This window comes from Gobio gobio (assembly GCF_949357685.1).
Source record: "Gobio gobio genome assembly, chromosome: 12".
Lineage (NCBI taxonomy): Eukaryota > Metazoa > Chordata > Actinopteri > Cypriniformes > Gobionidae > Gobio > Gobio gobio.
This window is the reverse complement of record NC_137105.1, coordinates 50,184,976-50,212,391: the sequence shown is the minus strand read 5'-3', so window position 1 is coordinate 50,212,391 and position 27,416 is coordinate 50,184,976. Positions and strand designations below refer to the sequence as shown.

Sequence of the window (27,416 nt, the reverse complement as noted above, 5' to 3'; positions counted from 1 at the left end):
AATGTGGTGTTTTAACGGTTTTGCTTCAAATGTCTTTACTCATTTTTTCAGTTGGTCTGCTGCTATCTTCCTTGTTTGCTTCTGTTGCGCTTGGCCCCGTTAATGGCTGCTTGCAGCTATATTTATTATTATTATTATTATTATTATTCCGCCATGGAAGTCTATGGCAGCCCATAGAACCGCTTGCGGGAAAGTTGTGAAATTTGGTACACTGATAGAGGTTATTACCAATAGTACCCACACCAATTTTGGAGTCTCTAAATCAATCTCTCTAGCGCCACCACCTGTCCAAAGTTTGACTCATGTTTTTGCTAATAACTTTTGAACCATAAGGGCTAGAAACAAAATCTTTTTTTCTTTCGATTTATTGGTTTAAGCCGATTCGATCGCACCCTATGACGTCATTTACATCATTACAATGTTCCCGCCATTTTGAATTAACCGAAACCCAACTTTTTCGAACTCCTCCTAGGCCGTTGGTCCGATTTACACGAAAATTGAACCAGATCATCTCCAGACAGTGTTGACAAAAAAACATGGAATTCAAGTTGATTCGTTAAATCGTTTTTGATTTACACGCAAACAAATTTTACGTAATGCTTGAAAAAACACACTTAAGCCAATATCTCCGCAACGCTTTATCGTATTCAAACCAAACTTGGTACAAGTCATCACAAGCATGACTTGAGGCAACATGCAGCGTTTCGGCGCAGCGCCACCTACTGGTCCGGAGATACGAAAAATGGCTATTTTTGCTTATAACTTCTGAACTATTTGTCCAAAAATCATAAAAGTGATCTCGTTAGATTCAGGACGGCATGCCGAGTCGTCTGATATCCAATTTTACCATATCGGCCATTTTGACTGTCGGCCATTTTGAATTATGTTCTAAAATGCTGTATTTTATGAACGCATGAACGGATTTTTACGAAACTCGGTATGGGTCATCAGCACGATGTTCTGAAGTAGCCTGACAAGTTTCAAAACAGCGCCACCTAGTGGATAATTTTTTTTTTCAAACGCCTATAACTTTAAGTGGGGTTGACTTATTTTCATGGGACTAACTTTTTTTGTCTCCTGAATCCTTGCCAAGTCCAACGATACCAGACTTGCCAGGTTTCAGCGTATGGTTTGTGCAGCGCGGTAATTTAGCGCTTAAAAAACATTAGCTGATATCTTCGAAACCGCTAGTCCGATCGAGACGAAACGAGCGCCAGAAAATCGGAAACATAGGTCGATAGCTATACGTCAATGCCCAAATGTCAAAATATTGATAGTAAGGGGTAGTAAAATCCAATCAAAGTCAAGTGTCAGTCATTTTTTACATGTTTTTTCATATAAATGTCTATAACTCCAAAACGAAATGAGATATTTTCACCAAAATTGACACACACATGTATGGGCTCAATCCGATGACACATAAAAAAAATTGTAGGATTGTGCCTCTTGGTGGCGCTATAATAGAACAAAACATGACATTGGCACTGTACAACTCAATGTTTTAATGTGGTGTTTTAAAGTCCCTGTAAAGGCAATTCTGAGATTTGTTTCTAAACACATTATAAATGTTAGAAATGTATTGCTGAAACACATTACAAAGACTGTGAACTATGAAGTACTGAATTCAGAAGTTAGACCGTTAAACAGTTTTTCACCGTTGCTGTGTTCAGGATTTTCTGGGCGGGGCTAAAACGGTGGCTCGATGACGCACTGAAGCCACCGAGCCTGGCTCCTCCCCTAACACGATCATAACTAGAGCACATTCGCATCAGTTCGATCGCGAGTTACTGTTAGTACTGTTAGTTACTATAGTCAACAACTTGCATAACAGCTTACAAAACAAAAACGATGAAGAGGTGGATTAATTTTGTGAACAGCAACCTTGATGGAGAGCTGAGGATCATCACCGACACCTACCTCTGCAGTGACTTTACACCGGTTCGTTTTACAAACTTTCACCGGAGACAACTGGGATTCACTGATAATCCGCTGCAGAACCGACTATCCCCCGCCCAGGCCTTCATCCTCCCGTCCCGCCGACATCTGGTGCGTCGTGATCATAGACGCTCGTGATCAGTGAGTGTTGTCTTGTGTGCTACTGCCGCTTTCCCGCGAGTGGGCGTGGTTTCGGCGCCGACAGCGGACACACCCCCAGCGTTTGAGAGCAGAGAATGCTGCTCATTTTTTCAGGTTTTTGATAAGCTATTTTATGTACTTCCCGGATTTTTTTATGATTCAAATTTGGCTGGGTGGTTAATAACACATTTATCTGTGGTGTGAGGAACTCAGAACACATGTTTAGTTTTGACTTTACAGGGACTTTAACGGTTTTGCTTCAAATGTCTTTACTCATTTTTTCAGTTGGTCTGCTGCTATCTTCCTTGTTTGCTTCTGTTGCGCTTGGCCCCGTTAATGGCTGCTTGCAGCTATATTTACTAATATTACCATTAACACTTTATGAATTATAATCTGTTTCAATACTAGTCTCCTTTCTCCAAAGACGAGGGAGGGACGCAACACACATCACATTTTAACCTTTTCCTTTAATAAAATATGTACCACATTAACCCCATATTAATGTATCATGATAACACAAACGTTAGGAGTAATGGTATTTTAATGGAGACGGTTAACCCACATTATTTTGTAAGGGATGTTGGTCAGAGGGACGACTTTTATTTTGAAACTGTGTCTCGGGCTGCAAACCCGGAAGTGCAGCTCACGTAAGGATCAGTAATCTGATCATGTGAAACGATCAGCTGGATGATCAAAACATTAGTCTCAGGATGTGCTGACATGTTTCTAGAGTTTATATCAGACCTGCGCATCATTTGTGAGGTGAGAGAGATACAACATCGCACTTAAACGGCCATTTAAGAACAAATGTTCTCGTGTTATTTACACTGTTTACACATTCCCAGGTGTCTGAGATTACCAGACTATCATCATCATCCACTGTGGTTTAATTCTGATATTATTCTGATATTACTGTCTTGATTTGACAGTAACAAAAAGTAAAAGTACCATGGTATTGTTTGAGGTACCTTGGAGAATCGTGTACCATGGTACAGTATGTAAATACCATAGTAAATTTGAACTATTCGTTTTCGTGGATTTATAAAGGTGTATAATACTGTGGTAATACCATGGTATTGTTTGAGGTACCTTGGAGGATCGTGTACCATGGTACAGTATGTAAATACCATAGTAAATTTGAACTATTCGTTTTCGTGGATTTATAAAGGTGTATAATACTGTGGTAATACCATGGTATTGTTTGAGGTACCTTGGAGGATTGTGTACAATGGTACAGTGTGTGAATACCATAGTAAATTGTAACTATTCATGTATATAAAGGTGTATAATACTGTGGTAATACCATGGTATTGTTTGAGGTACCTTGGAGGATCGTGTACCATGGTACAGTATGTAAATACCATAGTAAATTTGAACTATTCGTTTTCATGTATGTATATAAAGGTGTATAGTACTGTGGTAATACCATGTTTTGGAAATGGCATCATGATAATACCATAATTGTTTTGGAATTATACCATGTAAATACATGAATATGGTAATCATACATTTTTCTTGGTTAGATATAATGTCGGACTCTCACTCAATTCTGGGCTGGGTGAGAAGAGGTCTGCGGTTAGATGTGTTCAAGGATGTTGCTCGCCAGTATCCTGTCATCTTCGGTATCTTCACCTTTATGATCACCTCCACCATCATCCTCAACCAGTGAGTAGCTTTACTCTCATATTTAAGTCTGGAGGATGTTATTTCCCGCCTGAATTCCACTGATAATGTCAATAACAGTTTTTGCACCAGACATTTTGTACAAGCTTAGTTTTTCATGACCATTTTCCAGGTATCCTGACGCTTACAGTAATATATATTGAAACTTTTTCCAGGTATCTCCATATTCTCATGGTTTTCTGGTCGTTTCTGGCTGGAGTGATCACGTTTTACTGCTCCCTCAGCCCGGAATACCTTCTGCCGAATTTTCTCATCTCAAAACAGTCCAAGAGGAAGGTAAGAGTCAGAAACACACTGTTGTGTCCACAGGGTTGGGGAGTAACGAAATACATGTAACCTATGCATTTAAAATACAACATTTGAGTAACTATATTTCATCACAGTTACATCTGAAAAGTATTTCAGATTACCAAAGTGATTACTTTGAATTTTAATGTCATTTATTTCATTTAAACATTAAATTAAATATGTATCCGGCAGTTAATGTAGACAGCAATGGGTGATTCTCAGACTCTTGACAGTCTGTAAAAGCATCATAAGTTTCATACCCCTTGCAGAATATGTACAATTTTAATACTTTTAACAAAATAAGAGGGATCTGGGATCTGCAGGTTACTTTTATTTGATAGGCCTAATGTCCTGAATAAGCTATTTCACAGAATATATGTTTACATATACTTCACAAGACAAAATAACTGAATTTATACAAATTGCCACAAAAAATGTACATACCTTTGAATCTTCTGACTTCTTTTCTATGAATTATGAGATGTAAACTTGCAATTGCGAGTTATAATGTCCAATTATGTATGTGTGTGTGTGTGTGTGTTTGTGTGTTTGTGTGTTTGTGTGTGTGTTTGTGTGTGTGTGTGTGTGTGTGTGTGTGTGTGTGTGTGTGTGTGTGTGTGTGTGTGTGTGTGTGTGTGTGTGTGTGTGGATGGTATTTTACATACAAAAAATGTAAAAGGTGATTTTGACTTTTATCTCACAAAAAGGAAAAAAAGTCAGAATTGTGAGATAAAAAGTTGCTATTACCTGTTTTATTTTTAATATTTAGTGGTGGAAACAAGCATACATGAAACACAATGCATTAAGAGCAGGGGGTGAACATTTTTGACCAGAATGATGGATACATATTTCTTGATCATATGCCCTTCAGAAGCCAAAAACTACATGTTTCCCAATTTACCCTGTTTATCCAATTCAAAACGTTTTACACACACCCCAGTTTTTTTACTGCTTTAATTGGAAAATAATTTTAAATATATTATTATTATTTTATTTTTTTTTCAATGGGGAAACAGCTAATACATTTTTTATAAATATTGTATAGTATGATAAAATCCTCTCAACATTCTAAATAGAAATCAAAAAATATTATTGAACAAAATATATTACATTGGTTTTCCTTTGAAGGCTTCGGTCACTTTTGACCGCAAAGAAGCCAAGTGTGACCCCTAAACGAAGAGGACCAGAGGGTTAATCAATATTATAAATAAAAAAATAATGTCCTCTAATTTGAAATTATTTCTCAAGCCACCTGAACAGAGAATTATTTTGCCACTTGTCATCATGATTGACTGTGATAAGGAACCACATTGCTATTGTTTCTGTCCCTCCCCCAAAGAAAATCTGAAAACAAATGTTTTATTGTTTTAAACAATATTATACAGGTGCGGTTCCACACATTACAGACTTCAAACCATGCAGGACAATGACGGAAAGCTCATCCTGTTAACATTAGTGTTCCACCCTGTTAGACACGTATTTTGAAATAATAATTTGGCTGCAACGTTAAATGTTTGGCATACTTGTGTCTTATTTTGGCAGATGAGGAGCATTAACTGCATATATATGTTTTTGAGCAAATTTTTTTGCGTTATTTACATCCTGTTGGCAAAAAAAATGGGTACAAAAAAGTACCTGTTCTTAATAATTCTATTCATCAATAATTGTTTTGTTATTGTTTCAAAAATAAAATACTATGATGGCATAAGGGACATATACTATCCAAGAAAAACTCATTATTGTTTAACATTTACATTATTAATAAAACTACTGTATGTCCCTAACAGGGTGGAAAACCTTCACGCCCAGTGTCTGAACAATCTACCCATAATTATAATTTTTTGAGTCCCTCAGCTTGACCAATATGTATTCCTAACATGTCACTATTTTGGTAGAATGCTAAAAACATGAAAAAATTCACCTATTTGTCCAAAAATTATGAAGCCAAAATGTTACTGGATAACAGGAATGACCGGTTTTGAATCAGAGAATGCTGAGAAATATAATGTAGTGATTGAGTATTGAGGCTATTTTATTACTAAAAGTCGCAGGGCAGCGTTGATAACAAGTGTCTGTCTCCTGTTTCTGTGTATCTCCGCTCGGTCATATGTGTGTGTGCACTTTCATGTACACATAACTAAGATCATAGTAAATAAGTTTGTGATCATTCTTTGAGTCCGGTCTATAGAGTCAGGACTAAGCAGTTCTTGTGGCAGGCCAGCACACTTTTGTCCAGCGTAGGCCAGTCTACTTTTTTCAATTGTTTTCAATGGGAGCTTTGCGTTTTTAAAAACAGCAGCAGCATTATGAGGCGCTGAGTGTCTAATTCACACTGAACACTTGGCTTTTTTTTTTCTGGATGCCAAGAGTTGAACATTTTTTAACTTTGGGTAAAACGCAGCGCTCATAAATGTAACTTTTTACCCAGCCGTCCAATCACAGTGGAGGAAGGGCGGGACAAAAACCACACAGACCGCCACATCCTGCTTGTACAACGGCAACAGACGACAACAACAAACATAACAACAGAACAAAATCATTTAAAACAAGAGCCAAAGCAGATACTTAACATTGGACTGACATTTTATATTCTGAAACAAACTATCTGCGAAATCATTGTCAAGTCCGAAGTCCGAAGCATGGTCAAGTGCCTTCCGCGTCACAACGAAGACGCCAAAGTCACCCCTAGGCGTCACTATATTGACGCGCTGAGTGCTCCATTGATTTCAGTTGTTTACCCAATGCGTCAGATCAAGACGCATTTTATTCTTTGCATTTGTAAAAGCATACATGATTTTATTCATATTTTATTCATATTTAAAGGTTACTTTTATATTTTGGAGCAGCTAACCCAACTCCTACCCTAAACCTACCCACTTCTAAACAATATATAAACACATAACAGGCAAATAGAAGTACAGTCACATCTATTTATTGCAAAAACTGACCAAAAACAGTATAAAAGTATTAACTCATGTTGCATTCCAAGTCTTCTGAAGTCACACGATGTCTTCATGTAAAGAACAGAGTTGATCTTAATGTTTTAATCGCTGAGATGATGATCCCGCCGCTCCGTTAACGCACTCATTCATATCTCGTTCAAATAATACGCACGCCTCTTTAGCATGACGCATTCGGTCACAAGACACACGAGAACCAATGACATTTTACAATCAAAGCTGACGTAATGACGCAATTGGTCACGAGACATACGAGAGCCAATGCAATTTCACTATGAAAACTGACGTAACGGGCGGGAATATTTGAAATTTTATGTGTTCGTGATCTTCTGCGGATGGAGACGCTGATCGCTTTTGGGGATTTCCTTCACACAAATCAATCGCTTGGCCTCGGAATATTTGTATTTTTTGAATAAATTGTGCATGCAGTCGACTCATGCAGTACTCTGCCTGTTATATCTGCGTTTTATACCACACAAATGGGTAGGTTTAGGGATGGAATGGGGTTGGGTTACATGTTAAAACGTGTCTAGATAGCGTAAATAAAATGATGCTGGCTGATTAAATTGAGAATCACAGTCCAACATGTCATAATGGCAAAATCATAACCCAATATATGATCATCATGACGATAACTTTCCCATGCCCAACACGTCTGTGTCTGACGCCAAAGGTTTCTCATTGAAATGAATGGAGCACTCGGCGCGTCAATATAGTGACGCCTAGGGGTACCTTTAGCGTCTTTATTGTGACGCGGAAAGCACTTGACCATGCGTTGGAATTTGACGCCTTGGGAGTGAGAACGGGTTGCATACTAGTACGGTCCGAGACAGAATGCATTCTTCAGGTTTGAAAACGCGAGGCGCACCGCACTGCCTTTTTTTGGTTGATGTTTTTTAATTTACAAAAGAGCTGTCCTGTCAAGGTATCAAGGTAACCATCACCACAACGGAAGGCCTGCCTCTCCATTCATTCGATTGGACAATGGAAGGAAAAAAACTTGAATGACGTCGGGTGCTCTCACTGCAAAATACGCATTCTGTCTAATTGGAGCCTAACACTTTCACGGATATTCCATATTATAGCAGCCAAAGTGTAGAAAAAACTGAAGAAAAAAACGCTGTGTATTTTCAGAAAAGCACTTGGCGTTTTCAGCTTGCTAAAAACTCTTTGGTGGACACAACCTTCATCACATGCCTCCTGGCTGAAATCATGATTGTTTTCCAGTGAGATGAGGCCCTCCCTGGTTAAAAATTTCAATAATTAAAAATTGCATAAAAGGTCCAGTTTTCCCCACCCAGTATAGCAAGGTGTTTTCAAGTGACCAGTCTTACTGTAAGCTATACTCCTGAAACCAGCTGGCACCTGGGAGTGTTGTGGGAGTGTTGGTCAGTCCCACAACTACACTAGCGGGCCTTCTTCAGCACAGCCCACTTTGCTTGCTTTTTTTTCTGATACCCCTCCAGTGCAGGTTCATAGGGCTGGTCTAAGTCTTTCTCATCTAGCGAGTGATCAGCCACTTTACCCAGTTCATCTGTCTCCCACAGCCTTCTTACTTTCCCTTCCTCCTGCTAGCCCTATTAGTGAACCGTGATGGATCCCATCTTCAACATTCGGGAACCCCTTACCCCCCTGTTCTTCCTCAGGCTTTACTCCCCAGTACACCTCAGACATGGTGAGTGGCATGCACTCATCTTTCCCTTCCCTGAACTCAGGAAGACATTATATGGGCCTTCCCATTTCTCCTTTTTTCCCTAGGACTTTAAAGAGCACCTATTATGGCATTTAAAATGTTCCAAATATTGTTTTAGAAGTCCCCAACAACAGTTTTGCATGCATGCAATGACAAAAAAGACTTTAGTTTTCTTATAATATGCATTTATTTTTACCTGTTTTGACAGCGATTCTCAAATGATTCCTTTAGTGATTCACTTTTCAAAACCCCGCCTTTACGTGACGCTAATCTGCGGTGATTGGTCCGATGACCCAGTCAGTTGTGATTGGTATAGTCTGTGCAGATATTTTCGGAAACGGAACGCCCATCAAAGTCTTATAGTGACAGTAATTTGTTAATGTGTGTCAGGAGTTATGAATATGAAAACCGCGTTGGTACCGTTTGATTGTAAAATGAGCCTCAGCTGATCTCATTCATAAAAAAACTCCTCTATTCTCCTCACGAAGACTCGCGACAAATCAACATCCCTCAGGGCTTTTAGTTCAAAAGTGTGCAGATGAGGAGACATATTGATAGATTCTCATATGCCTGTGTCAAATTTCTAAACAGAGGAGTATTTTTTTATTCAATACTTCCTCAAAATGCGCAGATGTAGCCTAATCATGAGCGATTGAGTCTCTTATGTGTTGTTTTCAATTCATCCTGGCAGCCGGAGGGCGCTCTGTGCACATGTAGTCTATGTACAGACAGACGAAGAAGAGACCATGTGCCATAATAGCAGTCCATAATAAAAGCTTCCTGAGATCGCGAAACATGCAAATAGAGACATTTGAAGACTAATAAACACACAATCGCGACGATGTATGGTTTGTCTTCAAGCCACTTAGTCTTCAAATGCTCATCCTTGGGCAGATGAGAAACGTTTGCTTTTGAGTCGCACTTCAGAACACAGCGTCTCGTCTCCATGATGTTTTCTAGTTTTCACTGGCGTCTCGTCTCCATGATGTTTTCTAGTTTTCACTGGCGTCTCGTCTCCATGATGTTTTCTAGTTTTCACTGGCGTCTCGTCTCCATGATGTTTTCTAGTTTTCACTGGCGTCTCGTCTCCATGATGTTTTCTAGTTTTCACTGGCGTCTCGTCTCCATGATGTTTTCTAGTTTTCACTGGCGTCTTAGAGCGCAATAAGTGGGCGTATCGTATTCAAATAACTTGACAAGTTGACGTCATCTAGTCAGAGAAAAAGCTTCGGTCTTCTAACGATTCTTAAAAATGACTCCGAGTCGACTCTTACTTTTGAAAGAAAATAACTATATATACGGTGCACTGTCATATTTCAAACTTTGCAGGATGTTTTTGTTCACTTAGATCTATGTTACACACTACATGAAAGGTAAATTTCAAAATTCCATGATAGGTGCTCTTTAATGTAGACTGGAACAAACGCATGAGACATTACTTTCACTCCGTCCTGTTCTGGAGCTTTGATATAATCCACAGATTTAAAAACTCTGCCTCTACAGCAGAGAAAATGGTATATGGGATCATTTTGCCAATACACCGATAACACTGTAATCTACAGGGAGCCACCAGGTACCATGAGGTTTTCTCACTGTCCACATGGAGCTATCGAAGGGGAATTGGCCCTTAATTATAACCCCCCACATGGCACATTTCCTTTCACTGCCTCTGTAATTGGTGGGCATTTCCGATTGCACAACAGGCTGTGCCTGTAAATTACTGATGTAATGTGTCTGTCCCAGGGGAGTTGTCTCTTGGGATTTTTTCCCCCCGGCTTTTTGACCTTGTTGCTTCTTTTTCTTCCTACAGTTCTTCTCACACTGCCCATTTTCCTCACAATACAGGGGCCTTTGACAAGCAGGGGTCCCAGCTGGGTAAGCTGACCTGCTTGTCTCTCACATAGGGTTCAAGTCACCACTGACACTAGTGCTTTTTTCGGATCATGGCTTAGGCCGTCTAGCCATATCCCAACAAGTGGTCCCTTGTTACCCCGCTCATCGGGGTAAATGTATGCTTAATGTATGCTGACATCAGCCTCTCTGTTTAGTCCGTCACGTCTTTATGCTTAAAGGGTTAGTTCACCCAAAAATGAAAATTCTGTCATTAATTACTTACCCTCATGTCGTTCGACACCCGTCAGACCTCCGTTCATCTTCGGAACAGAAATGAAGATATTTTAGTGTAAATCTGATGGCTCTGAAAGGCCTCCATTGGCTCAATGGCACTTTACACTCTCAAGACCCTTAAAAGGCACTAAAGACGTCGTTACAAAGTCCATCTCACTACAGTGGCTCTACAATAACTTTATGAATCGGCGAGAATAGTTTTTGTGCGCAAAAAAACCCTAAATAACGACTTATATAGTGATGACGATTTCAAAACACGGCCTCATGAAGCTTCGAAGCGTTATGAATCAGTGAGTCGATTCAGCGGTTTGAATCGCCAAATTTCAGCAGTTTGACACGCGATCCGAATCATCATTCGACTCACTGATTCATAACGCTTCGAAGCTTCATGAGGCCGTGTTTTGAAATCGTCATCACTATAGAAGTCGTTATTTAGGGTTTTTTTGCGCACAAAAACTATTCTTGCCGAATTATAAAGTTATTTTAGAACTACTGTAGTGAGATGGACTTTGTAACGACGTCTTTAGTGCCTTTTAAGGGTCTTGAGAGTGTAAAGTGCCATTGTGCCAAAGGAGGCCTTTCAGAGCCATCAGATTTACACTAAAATATCTTCATTTCTGTTCCGAAGATGAACGGAGGTCTGACGGGTGTCGAACGACATGAGGGTAAGTAATTAATGACAGAATTTTCATTTTTGGGTCAACTAACCCTTTAAAGGGGATGTCTAACGCTATTTCATGCATTCTGGCTTATTTACACTTTTAAAGAGTTTGATTCTCAAGCTAAACATGTCCAGAATTGATACGTGGCCACGTATGATGGAGTATTTCTGTGCCAAATACACTCCTTCAGAATTTCGGGAAGTTTTTTTAGAGTATGGCCCTGTGTGACATCATAAAGGGCGGAATTCCTTGTTTGGACACTTCTCCCAGATGAGCGCGCGCACACACACACACACACACACACACACACACACACACACACACACACACACACACACACACACACACACACACACACACACACACACACACATCACCCAGAGAGAGAGAGCACGTCCATCGGTGTCTATTCGTTCGGGCTATGGAAGTCATTTTGTTTCTAGACTACAAAATCAACAATGTCTCTAAAGAAGTGTGGTTTTGGTTGTAAGGGAAATATAACCTTGTCCAGCTTTCCAAATAACCCAACAAAAAGGGAACAGTGGATGCAGTTTGTTTTTCCGGGGCAGCAACGGAGTTCTGCAAGTGTGTGTGTTTGTTCCCGGCATTTCGGTGACAAATGTTTTATAAACAAGGCCCAGTTAGATGCTGGATTTCAGACCGTGAAACTGCATCAAATGTGTGTGTTTTGTTGGTGCATTTAATGTGAACAACACAAACGTATAGTGAATCAAAAGTTATCCAGGGATAATGCGATGATGTGTGTGTGTGTGTGTGTGTGTGTGTGTGTGTGTGTGTGTGTGTGTGCTCGTGACTCTTTAGCTCCGCCCACTGCACGCCTGCACAAGTTTGGCTGTTTTCGGAAAGTATCGGTACAGTGTATCTGTCTTTTATAAATCTGATAAAACTAAAGACTTTTTGGAGATATGAAGGATCAACACTACTCTATAGATACTCAAGATTAACATGATGAGAACTGTGAGATCCCTTACTACACACCTCCAACTCCCAGATATAACTTCCCTTTGTGGTCAATGAGGGAATGGATCTAACATTTCTCCAAGACAACCCATAGACTCTTATGTAACTTCTCTCAGTGCTCAGACCTGGTCATGAGGCCTTACTGTTACCCCTTTTCCAGCAGAATGAAGAGGGTGCTAGTTCAGAGCCAGTGCTAGTGCCAGTTCGGAGTTCGACTGACGAGTCTTCTAAGAACCGGTTTGCCTTTCCTCGGGCTAGAGAGCCGCCACAGAGCCACTGTATACGTCTCATCTTTCTCAGCGGGAAACACAAACACACCAGACTTGTTCGAGATGCATCTGCACTGTGCAGACCGATCAGTGTATGATATCAAATAGGGGTGGGCGATATCTCGATATTTAAAATATATCGAGATATTTTTTAAACACGATATGGATTTTGACATATCGTATATATCGATATATTGTTTATATTTAATTCTGATTCCGCCACTTTGCTTGTTTGCCTTCTCTGTGCTGTGCTCGCCCCCGCTCGCTCGCCCCCCGCCTCCTTGCTTTTGTTCCCCCTCCCCTCGCGTGTTGTCATGGCGGCGTCCGCAACCAGCTCGGAGGCTACAGAACTCGTCTTAAAAACAACTGGCTCCATTATATGGAGATACTTCGGTTTTAAGGCGTCAGACGAACAGCAGACATATGTCTACTGCCATAAATGCCGACAGTTGGTTCTCAAACACTTGATCCAAGATACAGTTTACCTAGGCGGCATTACTTTGCGAGACAAGAACTCCCGCGACTGTACACTACGGAGAGAGAGCGGCTTGCTTGCTGGAGAAGGTTACTTACTATGCCCTTGATTTGAGTTGTTTTATTTTTGAATGAAAATTCATTATTTGCATGCGTTTTAAAGCCTTGCGCGTAGGGCACCATGCGCTTTCCTGAGCGCGCGCACTAAAAGCCTGTCAAACAAGTGATTACTGGACTAAATCTTACTGCGCTAATACTGTCAAATACACACAAGGTTAACACAGTCGGTTATGTCTAAAGTGAAAGTAAAATCGGCGTGTGTCTGAATATTAGATTGACAGCAGTGCAGCCTAGTGAACACGCTGCCGCTTGTCCTTAAAGGGACAGTTCACTCTAAAATGATGTCATTATTTACTCACTCTAATGTTGTCCCAAACCTGTATTAATTTCTTCTGTTGAACACAGACAGCTGATAGTAGCGATTGACATTCATATTATTATTTCCTACAATGGGGACCAGCAACTGTTTGGTTTCCAATATTCTTCAAAATATATGTTATGTCCAACAGAAGAAAGAACTTTATTCAGGTTTAAAACAACTTGAGCGCGAGTAATCAATGACAGAATTTTCATTTTTGAGTGAACTATTCCTTTAGTGGTTAATAAAATAACAAAAGACAAAATCACTCACGGTTCTTGACTGAAAAACTAATACAGTAGCTTTAATAAGAATCAATGTATATTTTATAGGGAAGTCTATGTAGTGTTTTATTTTTACATTTATTAATTCAATTTCATACTTAAATGCTGCTGTACAGCTCTGAGCTGCCAGTGTAAATCTTTATAAATTTATATTTATTTTATATTATACAGTACACTAGGAATGTGTACAAGGTTTTTTAAAAGTAAAGTTTTAAGTTTAAGTAAGGTTTTTCAAGTCTTTTAAGTAAAATAAAGAAAGTGTATTGCAATAAAAAAATAGTATTTTTTCCTCCTTAAGCTCTTGCTGTTCGGCTAAGAATAGAATAGCAAAAATCTGATGCAACTAGCCATCAGAACCGAACCGAACCAAAAACCGTGGTAAAAAAAAACGAGGTATGTATTGAACCGTGGACTTACTGTATTGTTGCATCCCTACTTTGTTCCTACATGAACTGCCTACCTCTTTGCACTTCAATAAAAAAAAAGACTTTGTGGTATTTGGCATATTTGTTTTTGCAGTAGTTTTTGGGGGGGTATTTTTCCTGTAAAGATATCGAGATATATATCGTATATCGAGATATAGCAAAATATATCGAGATATATTTTTTGCTCCATATCGCCCAGCCCTAATATCAAAACTAGGGCTGAAACGATTCATCGAGTTACTCGATTTACTCATTTACAAAAATTCCTCGAGGCAAAAATTCTGCCTCGAAGCCTCGTTAAATTCCTATGACGCGCACTATACGCGCAGGGATCTGATTCACACGGACCGCTGTTCAATGTTCAGGAAGCACACCATAGCGCGTGATACATTTTGAATTTAGTTTATATTCTAGATGCCCAGAATCACTATAGTAACTGCATGTTTTACACAGTTTATGTAAGTTGATTACCGTTCTTATAGCTGCCACACACACACACACACACACGGCGCGCGCAAGCCCCGAAGCCAGATCGATTTCACTTTCGTCCTCATAAATTTTGTCAAGTAAATGATTTTAAAGCCTTGCCAGTTTCAACATTTAAAGCGATTGTGCACTATTCAAAAACAACAATACGGAAAACTTCTCCGTTCAGTGCTCAGCTTTTTTCTGTGACACAGAGCCGAGCCGTGTCGCGTCTCTGACAACACGCGCGCGCGCGCCCTGAAGGCAGATCTCTTTTCGCGTGAAGATCAGCGCAGAAACGCAGTATCAACGCCGTCCTGTGACTAAAGTAAAGTCACTTAAGTAGCTTAGAAACTCAACCGTTAAAGGCATATATTTGAATACCTTTGAAGTAAGTACAAACCACAGCTTCATAATGAATAGAGACCGTAAGAGTAATTCACACACACAATCACTCTCTCATTAATGCATCCAAATAAATGTAGGCCTAATGTAGGTCTACTATTGTATTAATGTATCTGTATCTGATGTACAACCAGGGCTCCAGACTAACTTTTTTCACTAGGAGCACAGTGGCCCCCAACTGAAAATTTTAGGGGCACAACCAGAAATTTTAGGAGCGCACACCGTAAATCAGCATGCTAACCAAATCTACTAATGTCCACTGTATTACTAATAGGATCTGTATCGTTAAGGTTTTAATGGTATTATTACTCTTACCGATACTAATTATCGATCCGGTACTTTAACAGTATTCTTACCGGTTCTTTTTATTATACTTTATATATTTTTTTATATAAAAAAAACATAATTAAGAACATAATTAACATGGCTTTATAATCTGAAAAGTAAAATATCTATAGCAAAAGAAACCGCAAAGTTTGAATAAAATATAAAACATCTATGACTAAATGGACCAGTGTGCAGGCATTCGGAAGGTCTGCTAACATTAATATTACAGTAAAGAACAAACCTACAAAGAAATCTAATAAAGTAATGAAATGTAAAATAACACTGCATAGTTTTCACTGTATAAATTGATAGATTAATGCTTATAAAAGCTAAAGTTATTCATTCAAGAGATGTGAATATTTTCTTTGCCTTTTGTTCGATTCGAATCAATGGCTCAATCGTCAGCAGGTTTATTAGACGCTGCCCCTTTAAGACCGATCGAATGTAGAACTAATAATATCATATTCTCCTATTTCTCCAAACTATTTACGGCCATTTAAGATATAAACTGTTAAAATAACTACTCTCCAATCCGGTCATTTTGACACCGGCTATTTGTTGTTTATTTGATGGTTTAGACGCGCACACGAAGCCTAAAATATAAAGTGCAAGTCGGTCCATTTCGCAGCACACACACATAAGCCGCCTTGAAGTTGGAAACCGCGTCTCTTGCGCGGATTATTGTGCATTTAATAGCTCTTTATTATCAAACACATCCCGCAGTTTAGCAACAGTAGAGACTGCAGTTTACAACAATCACTGAATCTGACGTTTACCGGTAGTTTAGGTTTGAGGAGAAATGACAGCGCAAGTCTGTGAAGGGAAGAATGAGCTCGACGAACACGGCTATAGGAATAGTTTTACCTCATTCCATCCTTTTATAATTCTTGGAAGCCAAAATCGAAAATAAAATTAGATTAATATCACAGCACATCCCTAAAGTTTAAGCAGACTAAACTTTTGTTTAGTTCTTGGCCATCGTCCCTCATTAAAGCTGACTGTGTGTGTGTTCGCTGCAGCTCCACGTGAGAGAGCTCGCTTTCTCTCTCTTCTGGATTGCTAATGGCAAAAATGCATCACAGACAAACGGTTTAATATTCTCTCATATAGAAACGGCTGGCAAATATAGAATTTGCCAGACATAACGTCTATCAATTATAATTAGTAAGTGTATTTTCTTAATTTCTCCAGTACCGACAGCAGGCAAATTTACTGGTCGCACTCGTGCGACTGGATGTAAAATTCAGTCGCACACTCTCAAATTTTAGTCGCAAAATGCGACCATTTGGTCGCACTCTGGAGCCCTGTGTACAACAAACATAAATCTGCCCCACAGACATCAATAACTGCTGAAAGTGAACCGTTTCCTTCAAGTATTTTAAAATCACAAAGAAATGCACTTTTTGCATTTGTTGGAAAAATTCCAACTTTAATAGTAGAAAATCAGTAACACACACACACGCATGCACCCTCCTCTCTCTCGCGCCAGTCAGACCAATCGTGGCAATGCATCACATATGCTTAAACTTTTATGTAGGCACGCATCAATAATTTCAGCATTCACTGTATACACCGGCACGCGATATTGTGACGCGATTTTTCGAACGGATGCTTCACCTAAAATACATCGCAATGCAAGTGATGCAAGCCAAATGCAGCGCTCTATTGAAAATGAATGTATGTATTCAGTACCAAATTACAATGAAGCCACACACAAACACACACACACACACACACACACACACACACAGGTTTCTAGGTTACCATAGCAAATAGGCTCACCCAGAAATGATATATTATTTGTTAGTAGCCTAATGGTAAATGCTGCAGGTGTAGAAATCTACATAAAAGATATTTACTTTGATGTCAGGGTTAGATTACAGCATGAAACCTGTTGTGCATATTAATAAATTAAATTGCTTTTCCTCTTCATTTTCGTTATGCATTATTTGTTTTGGTTGTTTAAAAACACTGATTTTTTTATCCGATTAATCGATTAATCGGTCGATTAAGTGCTAGATTAATCGATTACAAAAAAATTCGATAGCTGCAGCCCTAATCAAAACACAGCAAGAGCGATTCAAAAGCATAAGGGGTTGTGTGCTCTCGCTGGACTCGTTGTCATACGGCGATCGGTCTGCACAGCATCTCGAACAAGCCTTCCATCAACAATGGCGGACGCTGCATTACTATTGATGCTCATGGCTTTACGATCCTACATCGGCATCAAAACACATAATCCAACGCATTTGTGGAGCTCGCCGTAATTCGTAAAGACGGAGCAGCTATTTGCTCCATTAGCTGCTATTTCAAAAATGGCGATCACATCTTGTGTTGGTCTTGTTGGTCACGATAACCCAGCCCCTGAAGCAAGCGCTTCTTACTTCTAGCCCAGCAATGTTTTGGTGCTACTTAAAGGTGGGGTAGGTAAGTATGATCTAAAACACTTTTGTCCAAATTTGTTTAAACTGTCTTTATATGTCAATACATAATTAAAATGTAAGTACTCTGAAAAAGAGAGTATAAAAATCGAGTGACTCTAGACTTTTTAATCTGCAATAAACACCGCTCATTATTTTCGTTCGGGCCGAATCAAGTGATTGGCTTGGGCGCCTGTCACTCTCTCTCGTTACCATGGCTACCGCCGCTTTTGCTCCAGGATCCGCCCACATGCACCCCAGTGTTGCCAAGTCGGGCTACTTCTACACTGTTGCCGCGGCTGTTTTTCATGTCCGCGGGTTGAAGCGACCCCAATTATGTGATGTTTTGCCCCGGGATTTGCACATTTTAGCAGGCAGCCCTACCAAAAAGACACATATTTTACCCCCCAAACGCGATTTTGTTGTGAAAACCTGGCAACCCTGGCGCACCGTTTGATTTGAGTTCAAGAGGCTGTATTTCTGCTGGACAGGTAATCTTTCATTTTGATTATACATTTTTTTGGTTTATGTTTTCATGAAGCATGTCTCACTAGCACACATAGCTGCCTAATATAGCTAACATAACATTACTTAGCATAAAGTTACAATGTTATACACCTAGCGAGCCATTAGTAGAGATGATAAATACTCAATATGCTTAGCTCATGTTGATCGCTGTCGTGTTGAATTTCGCAAAATGTAACTTTAGATAACAAAATGCATGTGTAAAAGCTGGTACACCGCATCCAGGAACTTTTTTTTAGAACTAAGTTAGCTTTAGCTGCTACTCTCTGTCTAAACTCTTCTACCATGTTCATCGGGAACTTTACCTGCACGTTTATTTCGGCCCTTGGTTTGTTTTTATATACTCTACCAATGTTTTTATCTTGTATCTGTGTGTGTCGTAGACACTGTGTTGTGTGTGTATTTTGAACTTTACCAGTATCGTTATTCTAGCTTGAGAGTGAGTACTAAAAGACATCTTATTTGTTTATATTCATAATGATAAAGTAAAATTTTTTATTACATGTGATTCTGACATGATGTCACTACATGCACTTCTTCTCCGCTCGCCTCAGGTTAATAATGCGTCTTTCAGCTGACGGTCGGCGTAGCGCGTTCATGTGTTTTGGGGGCGTGGCTTTGGAAAGAGCCCAGAAGGGAGAAGGTGGAGTGAATGGAAATAATGAGCTGTCTTTAAAACAGTCGTGAGAGGTCTACAGACACTCAATTTTCATACTTTCTTTTTCAGAGTATTTACATTTTAATTATGTATTTATATATAAAGAAAGTTGAAACAAATTTGGAAAAAAAGTTTTTTAACCAAATCCAACCTACCCTACCTTTAAGAACCACTTTTCCTGGTTCAGAGCTGGTGCTTTGGGTGTGGAAAGACAAAGAACTGATTTGAAACTCGGCTCTGGCTCCGAACCAGCACCAGCACCAGCACCAGAACTGCCTTGGTGGAAAAGGGGTATGTGTGGAGTTTACATGTTATCCTGTGTTTGCCTGGGTTTCCTCCAAGTGCTTCTGGTTACTCCCACAATCCAAAGACATGCAGCAGTGAGTGTTAACACTCTCATGGACTGGCCATTTGTCCAGGGTATTTCCCTCCGTTCAGGCAGAGACATCTCACGCCTCTTAGTGACCTTACATAGGACAAGCGGTTCAGAGGATTGATGCTCTTTTGCTTGTTATGGATTTTTTAAGGGGATCACCTACTTCCTTAGCTCAAATTGCATTGAGTTTCGGTCTAGTAATTGGTTGTAATGGATCTTACGGCTTCCTCTCCATCCTCACACTTTTTAGTACTGCTACTAACCGCGAGGGGACGCAGTTGAGTGCCTGCACTCACTCCTGGGACATCAGGCCTCCAGATGATCTCTGCCAGGAAGGCGGAGGCGGAGGCGGCCTTGTCATCTTCCTGATCAGAGTCAGAGTCTGTGTTTCTGCCTTAGAGTCTGTACCTTTCTGAGGGACTGAGCGGGCCGGTTACATAAACTGCTAAGTCTAGTCTTCCAAGTTAGTCATCAATTTTTTTTCTTTAAGACTGTTCATAACCATTTTCAATCAAGCACATAAAAACATAGTGAAAAAGTGACACTGATTGCCCCTAGTTGGTCACACTAGTACTTAAGACAGTCATAACATATTGGCAATGTTTGTGCAACTGGCAGCTCAAGAGGAAACTGGGGGAGCATTGCCACAGTAACTGAGCTCACTCACAGATGTTGTTCCTTGAGTCTGCAGCTTATTTTCAGGTGTTACCTGCTGTCTCTAAATATTCTGAATCTTTTTATGGCACAAGTGTGAGGTTTGTGCTGCAACATTAACAAGACTACTCACCCGCCTCCAGCTCTTCACAATAACAACTGAGAGTACATTTAAAAAAGCCCTACCTCCCATGCTAATCCCCAAAAAAACAGGAAAAACACTGAAATACCCCCTACAGAATTTTCCACAGCTTATGAGCCACAACTTTAACAAAAGCAGAAACAAACCATGTAAAAAAAAAAGCAACTTCTTGAGGCAGGAAAAAGGAATTTGTTTGTCTGCGGTCTTCACTGTATTTTATGTGCACCATGTGCACCTCGAAAATCACTCGAAGCGGGAACAGTAATTACCGTAATTATCTGAACTGTGAGGCAATTGAAAGGAAGAGGGAAGCAGGGAAGTACATGTAATAGCAGCAGAAGTCCAAAAACACACAATCCACAAACACAACAAATAAATAAATAAAACTACATAAATGTTTGTCCCTGAACAATTGCCTACTCCTTTCAGTTCATCATTAGGCCTCTTAATACGCCCTTACATTGGGAATTTTCAGTCTTATCCTGTTCTTTTCTTTCTGTATGTCTATGACACTTCAACCAAATTATAAAAGTCTACCTATGTTTTGTTGCAATCAACCAACCAACCATCAGTGTTGGGGGTAACGCATTACAAGTAACTTGAGTTTCGTAATAATATTACTTTTTCAAGTAACTAGTAAAGTAACGCATTACTTTTCAAATTTACTACAAAATACTTTGTTACTTTTACTGAGTTACTTTTTCAAAAAAGTACCGCAAGTTACTTTTTCACATTTATTTGACTGACAGCTCTCCTGCCCCATGTTGAGAAAAATCGAGAGTAAGGTCAGAGGCGTGTGTGTAAATGTGTTATTGTAGTTCTACACTAAATGTGAGCATTTATTCATCTCACTTGCACAATACAGATTCTGTACTCCTCAAAATGAATAAAATCAGTCAAATGCAAAATCAGAGTACTATGCAAACCTCAAATATATAAATGTTAAATAAAACAAATATTGTTATGCATTTAATCTACCTTTATTGTCTAATGTCTTGCTGCTGACCTTTGATGATTCAGTTAAACCATGAGTAAATATAACTAGATTTTTTTTGTTTTTATTGGCAAAGCTTTTCTCTCCTGCGTCCTATTCTTCCATTATCCAGAATGGCAGCACATCTTTACCTCAGCCTGGGGCTTATTATTTCAATCTTGGTATGAAGAGGTCTTTACATTTGCACAAAAATATAACTTTTTTTGCTATTAAAAAACAAAACAAAAAAACAAGCCCAGCCCAGGTGAGAAAAAGTAACGCAAAAGTAACGTAATGCATTACTTTTCTTAAAAAGTAACTAAGTAATTAAATTAGTGACTTTTTAAGGGAGTAACGCAATATTGTAATGCATTACTTTTCAAAGTAACTTTGCCAACCATATTATTTCTGTGTTCATATAGATCTTAAACCTTTTTAAAAGGGTTAGTTCACCCAAAAATTATCATTAATTCCTCACCCTCATGTCGAACCCATAAGACCTTCGTTCATCTTAGGAACACAAATGAAGATATTTTTGATTAAATCTGAGAGGTTTCTGAACCATCCATAGACAGCAATGTAATTACCACTTTCAAGGCCCAGAAAGGCAGTAAAGACATCGTTAAAATAGTCCATGTCACTCCAGTGGTTCAACCTTAATATTATGAAGCGACGAGAATACTTTTTGTGCACAAAAACAAAACAAAAATAACGACTTTATTCAACAATCTCTTCTCTTCCACGTCATTCTCCTATGCTGTTTGCGTAGTAAACACAGTGCAGCACTTACGGGTTCTACATCAGAACGCCGGCTTACCATTGGCCGACGCTCTTCACGTGAGCATGTGATGCTGACACAGGAGCTGGCCAATCAGTGGCCAATACAGAGCCGGCGTTCTAATGTAGAACCCGGAAGTGCTGCACTGTGTTCACTACGCAAACAGCGTAGAAGAATGACGTGGAAGAGAAGAGATTGTTGAAAATAAAGTTATTTTTGTTTTGTTCAACAAATTTTTTGTATTCTCGTCGCTTCATAATATTAAGGTTGAATCACTGGAGTCACATGGACTATTTTATCGAGGTCTTTACTGCCTTTCTGGGCCTTGAAAGTGTTAATTATGTCTATGGATGGTTTTCCGAAGATGAACGAAGGTCTTATGGGTTTGGATCGACATGAGGGTGAGGAATTAATGACAGAAATTTTTATTTTTGGATGAACAAACCCTTTAAACATCTCTGTCGACCATCAGATACCCCACATCACATGTGAACCCACATTGATATGATCTCAGCTTTCATGGTCTTATCCATAACTGTAAAATCTATAATTAAATCTCTTCTACAGACAGCTCAGACTCCAGATGAACTTCAGCCACTTCTTTCTCCTTATTAAAGGGATAGTTCACCCAAAAATGAAAATCACCCGATGATTTACTGACCCTCAAGCTATCCTAGGTGTATATGACATCCTTCTTTCTTCAGACGAATACAGTTAGAGTTATATTAAAAACCTCCTGGCTCTTCCAAGCTTTATAATGGCAGCCCAAAAAAGTGCATCCATCCATTATAAAAGTAATCCACACGGCTCCAGGGAGTTAATAAAGGCCTTCTGAAGGGAATCGATGGGTTTGTGTAAGAAAAATATCCATATTTAAAACTTTATAAAGTAAAATATCTAGCTTCCGGCGGACCGTCTACCTTATTCAACTTATGAAGAAAGTGTAAGGCCTCTCGCTGTTGAAAAAGCTTACGCTACATCCGATGTCATCGTGGCGCCAGTTACACTTTTTTTGTAAGTTAAATACAGAAGGTGGTCTGGAGGAAACTAGATATTGTACTTTATAATGTGTTAAATATGGATATTTTTCTTACAAAATCCCATTGATTCGTTTCAGAAGGCCTTTATTAACCCCCCGGAGCGGTGTGGAGCACTTTTATAATGGATGGATGCACTTTTTTGGGCTTCAAATTTTGGCCTTCCATTCACTGCCATTATAAAGCTTGGAATAGCCAGGACATTTTTTAATATAACTCTGATTATATTCGCCTGAAAGAAGAACGTCATATACACCTAGAATGGCTTGAGGGGTGAGTAAATCATGGGCTAATTTTCATTTCGGGGACTTTTGAACTATCCCTTTAAGACGTACCATAAGTCACTACACACTTACTTTGATATGGACAGGAGTAGTGACTATCCGCAGTTTCTTCTAGCTGGCCCGGCATTGGGATACTTCAGAGATTTAACATGCTCAGTGTCATTCTGGTACTCTCATGCTCAAGTTCAAGGTGACAGACCAAAACAGTGACTATAATGTGGGACAAATACAATGTAATCTAATGGGAAAACTCCATGAGTGCTGCTCTGTGGCATGACAGGACTTGGAAGTCATAGTTGGGCTCAGTCAACAGATCCCCAGTATAATAAATAGTGATAAATGGGCAATATGATACTGGTAGAATATCAGCACATTTGGGAGGCATCTCAGCTAATCAGATTCAAGGACTGGAATTATATATTGGATATATTTTGGGCCAATATATTGGCCTGGGTAATAAGTTTTTTGTGGATTTGGAGTATATATTGTGTAAAATAAGTGTTTGCTTGTCATTTCATCAGTATTGTGTGCAATGTTGGTCTGCATTATGTATATATTATAAGCACTAAATCGATCCCTGCTCTCTAGATATCATGCAAAAACCTCTATTGACGAAGTAATGTAAGCACTTGGGTTATATTGTACTTACTTCAGTTGTCGCTGGAGACTCTTTTAATGTCTGTAATGTATTTATGAGTAATATACTGTATATCTGTGTATCTACAGCCACAGGAGCAGCAGGAATTATTCCCTCTGGGTCACAGTTGTGCAGTATGTGGGAAAAACCAGTGCAAACGCCACAGGTATGAGCTCAAACCTCACAAAAACTTTGATCAACAACATGTACCGGGCACATTTCAGCCCAAAATCAAAAGAAAGAAACAATGTTTAAAATTACGTTGTTGTTGTTGTTGTTTTTTTTGGAACATTATGTTTTTGGTTTACATTGTTACATTATTTTCCTGACAGTCAAGCATATTTAAACCATTTCAGGTTCTTTGTGATTTAAATGTAGCTACTAATGTAACTATATTAGTATCTGTGGCAAGCAGGGCGAGGCTGGGAATGAGTAACGTATGACCGCTGCATCGCCCACTGGTCTCAAGACCCATGGAGGAGCTTCTCAAGGACTTGAGGAGGAGTGATGAAGAGAGAGAGGGAGAGAGAGAGAGGAAACCGCAGGCATCTGGACTTGTGTTGTCTGTGTATATGAAGAAGTCGACTGAAAAAAGGCTGTATGTTAAACTTCAGCCGGTCTACACCTCCACCATCAGTTTTTTTTCTTTTGAAAGTGGCTGGTGTGCTCTTACCGTTTAAGCAAGCATTGTGAGTTGGTTCTAGGCGCAAGGATTGAGAACATGATATTTCAGGATTTACACTATGGACTAGTGTTGTTGTACTCAAAACCGGTCTTTTGGAGGTCTTGGTCTCAGACTTAAAGGCATTCAAGACCCCAATTTCAAGGCTATCACTAAATTGCCGGTGCATTGTCTGATTTAACATCATAAATGTGATTTGATGTAAAACTTACCGCTTAAAATGCAATCAATAACTTCTTTGTAATGTGATTTAATTTGTTACTGTGCTGCCGGGTTAAAAATCCATGCAGCATTGTCTCAAAAATGCCCCAAATTAATATAAATGCCCACAAAATTCTGAGTTTTAAAAAAAATTTATAACATAGAATATAATTAAGCAATATCGCAAGAGCAAGAGAGCTGTTTTCATGAATATTAGCGTGATTGCAAATTATATTGATTTATACAAACATTCAATAAACAAGAAGTTAATATTAAATGACACATTTTCAAGGGGTGATGAATTGAGAGATCAACTTTCCTTTGAGCCTTTGATACATAAAAGTTCATCGTGATATAAGAATATCCTGTAAGTTTCAGAGCTGAAAACGTCCTTGTTAGTCAAAGAAAGCTTTTATAGACTCCAGGCCTAGAAAACGAGAGATCTCACAATATGTCGACCACTGACGCAGTAGGACGCAGAAGCACCGCCTCAAGCCCGCCCACCGACTCGTGGAGCTAAACGAAGCGGAATCAATTGTAAACAAGATACAGGTCGAGACTGGATTAGCAGACATATTGAGATTAAAGAGCACCTATTATGGCATTTAAAATGTTCCAAATATTGTTTTAGAAGTCCCCAACAACAGTTTTGCATGCATGCAATGACAAAAAAGACTTTAGTTTTCTTATAATATGCATTTATTTTTACCTGTTTTGACAGTGATTCTCAAATGATTCCTTTAGTGATTCACTTTTCAAAACCCCGCCTTTACGTGAAGCTAATCTGCGGTGATTGGTCCGATGACCCAGTCAGTTGTGATTGGTATAGTCTGTGCAGATATTTTCGGAAACGGAACGCCCATCAAAGTCTTATAAAAGAGTATTTTTTATTCAATACTTCCTCAAAATGCGCAGATGTAGCCTAATCATGAGCGATTGAGTCTCTTATGTGTTGTTTTCAGCTCATCCTGGCAGCCGGAGGGCGCTCTGTGCACATGTAGTCCATGTACACACAGACGAAGAAGAGACCATGTGCCATAATAGCAGTCCATAATAAAAGCTTTCTGAGATCGCGAAACATGCAAATAGAGACATTTGAAGACTAATAAACACACAATCGCGACGATGTATGGTTTGTCTTCAAGCCACTTAGTCTTCAAATGCTCATCCTTGGGCAGATGAAAAAACGTTTGCTTTTGAGTCGCACTTCAGAACACAGCGTCTCGTCTCCATGATGTTTTCTAGTTTTCACTGGTGTCTTGGAGCGCAATAAGTGGGCGTATCGTATTAAAATAATTTGACAAGTTGACGTCATCTAGTCAGAGAAAAAGCTTCGGTCTTCTAACGATTCTTAAAAATGACTCAGAGTCGACTCTTACTTTTGAAAGAAAATAACTATATATACGGTGCACTGTCATATTTCAAACTTTGCAGGATGTTTTTGTTCACTTAGATCTATGTTACACACTACATGAAAGGTACATTTCAAAATTCCATGATAGGTGCTCTTTAAAACACAATGCTGTGCCTTCTATAGTGGATCCGACAGGAACGGTGCAACACACACTTATCAGTCCTTCCAGAAAAATGCGGCTTTTTTTTGTGATTGTTGCGGGCAAAAATCCTTGATTACGCGGCACATTTTCTTAAAAAATGCGATGAAAAATGCGGGATATTTATGCAATTTTATGCGATAAAATTGCGGGAACTTGCAAAAACTGCGGTTTGATGAGAAAGAGAAAAAAAGCACTACATCACAGAAAGTGCTGGAATATTTAAGTTCTCATCTTGTTTTATTGAAGACCTTAATAATGGCTCAAATTTACAAAACATTTAGTCAATCAAGTTCTGTAGCTTTACAAAAGGAATATGCTACAACTTCTGAAAAAATTAATAAATAACTTCCTGTTTTACAGATGTCGCTATACAAAACAGACAGTTGAGTGCTTCCAATGCACAAAGTGCAATCTCTTAAAGGGTTAGTGTGTGTGTGCAAAAAAAACTAAATAACGACTTATATAGTGATGACTGATTTCAAAACACAGCATCATGATGCTATGAATCATCGAGTCGATTCATGACTCGGATCGCGTGTCAAACTGCTGAAATACGTGACTTTGGCGATCCAACCCGCTGAATCGACTCATTGATTCATAACGCTTCAAACCGCTGAATCAACTCATTGATTCATAACGCTTCAAACCGCTGAATCGACTCATTGATTCATAACGCTTCAAACCGCTGAATCAACTCATTGATTCATAACGCTTCAAACCGCTGAATCGACTCATTGATTCATAACGCTTCAAAGCTTCATATGCTGTGTTTTGAAATCAGTCAGCACACAGGGAAACTGCTTTGCTCTTTTGCTGTTATTTTTGTTGGCCAATGGGAGTTTGTGCTTCATCATGGTTTCACCGGTATCTATGGTTTCTCCACGGGGTTTGAAGCTTTTCGATGACGTTCGCGTCGGGTAATCACGTCACTTCAAAACGTTCCCATGGCAATAGGC

The 27,416-nt window shown here is 39.3% G+C and overlaps 1 protein-coding gene across 4 annotated transcripts in view; it reads left to right on the top strand.

Moving 5' to 3' along the window:
• The first annotated feature begins 2,688 nt into the window (after positions 1-2,688).
• The window catches only part of snx14 (sorting nexin 14), an 82,845-nt gene continuing 58,117 nt past the window's right edge, over positions 2,689-27,416 (top strand). For 2 of the 4 annotated variants that reach the window (XM_079830689.1, XM_079830688.1), the window contains exons 1-4: positions 2,689-2,838; positions 3,600-3,741; positions 3,915-4,035; positions 24,111-24,187. In XM_079830689.1, coding sequence (XP_079686815.1) covers positions 3,605-3,741; positions 3,915-4,035; positions 24,111-24,187 — 335 coding nt within the window. In that variant the 5' untranslated portion in view covers positions 2,689-2,838; positions 3,600-3,604. The remainder of the gene's footprint in view (positions 2,839-3,599; positions 3,742-3,914; positions 4,036-24,110; positions 24,188-27,416) is intronic. The other 2 variants (XM_079830687.1, XM_079830686.1) reach the window with 1 other exon arrangement.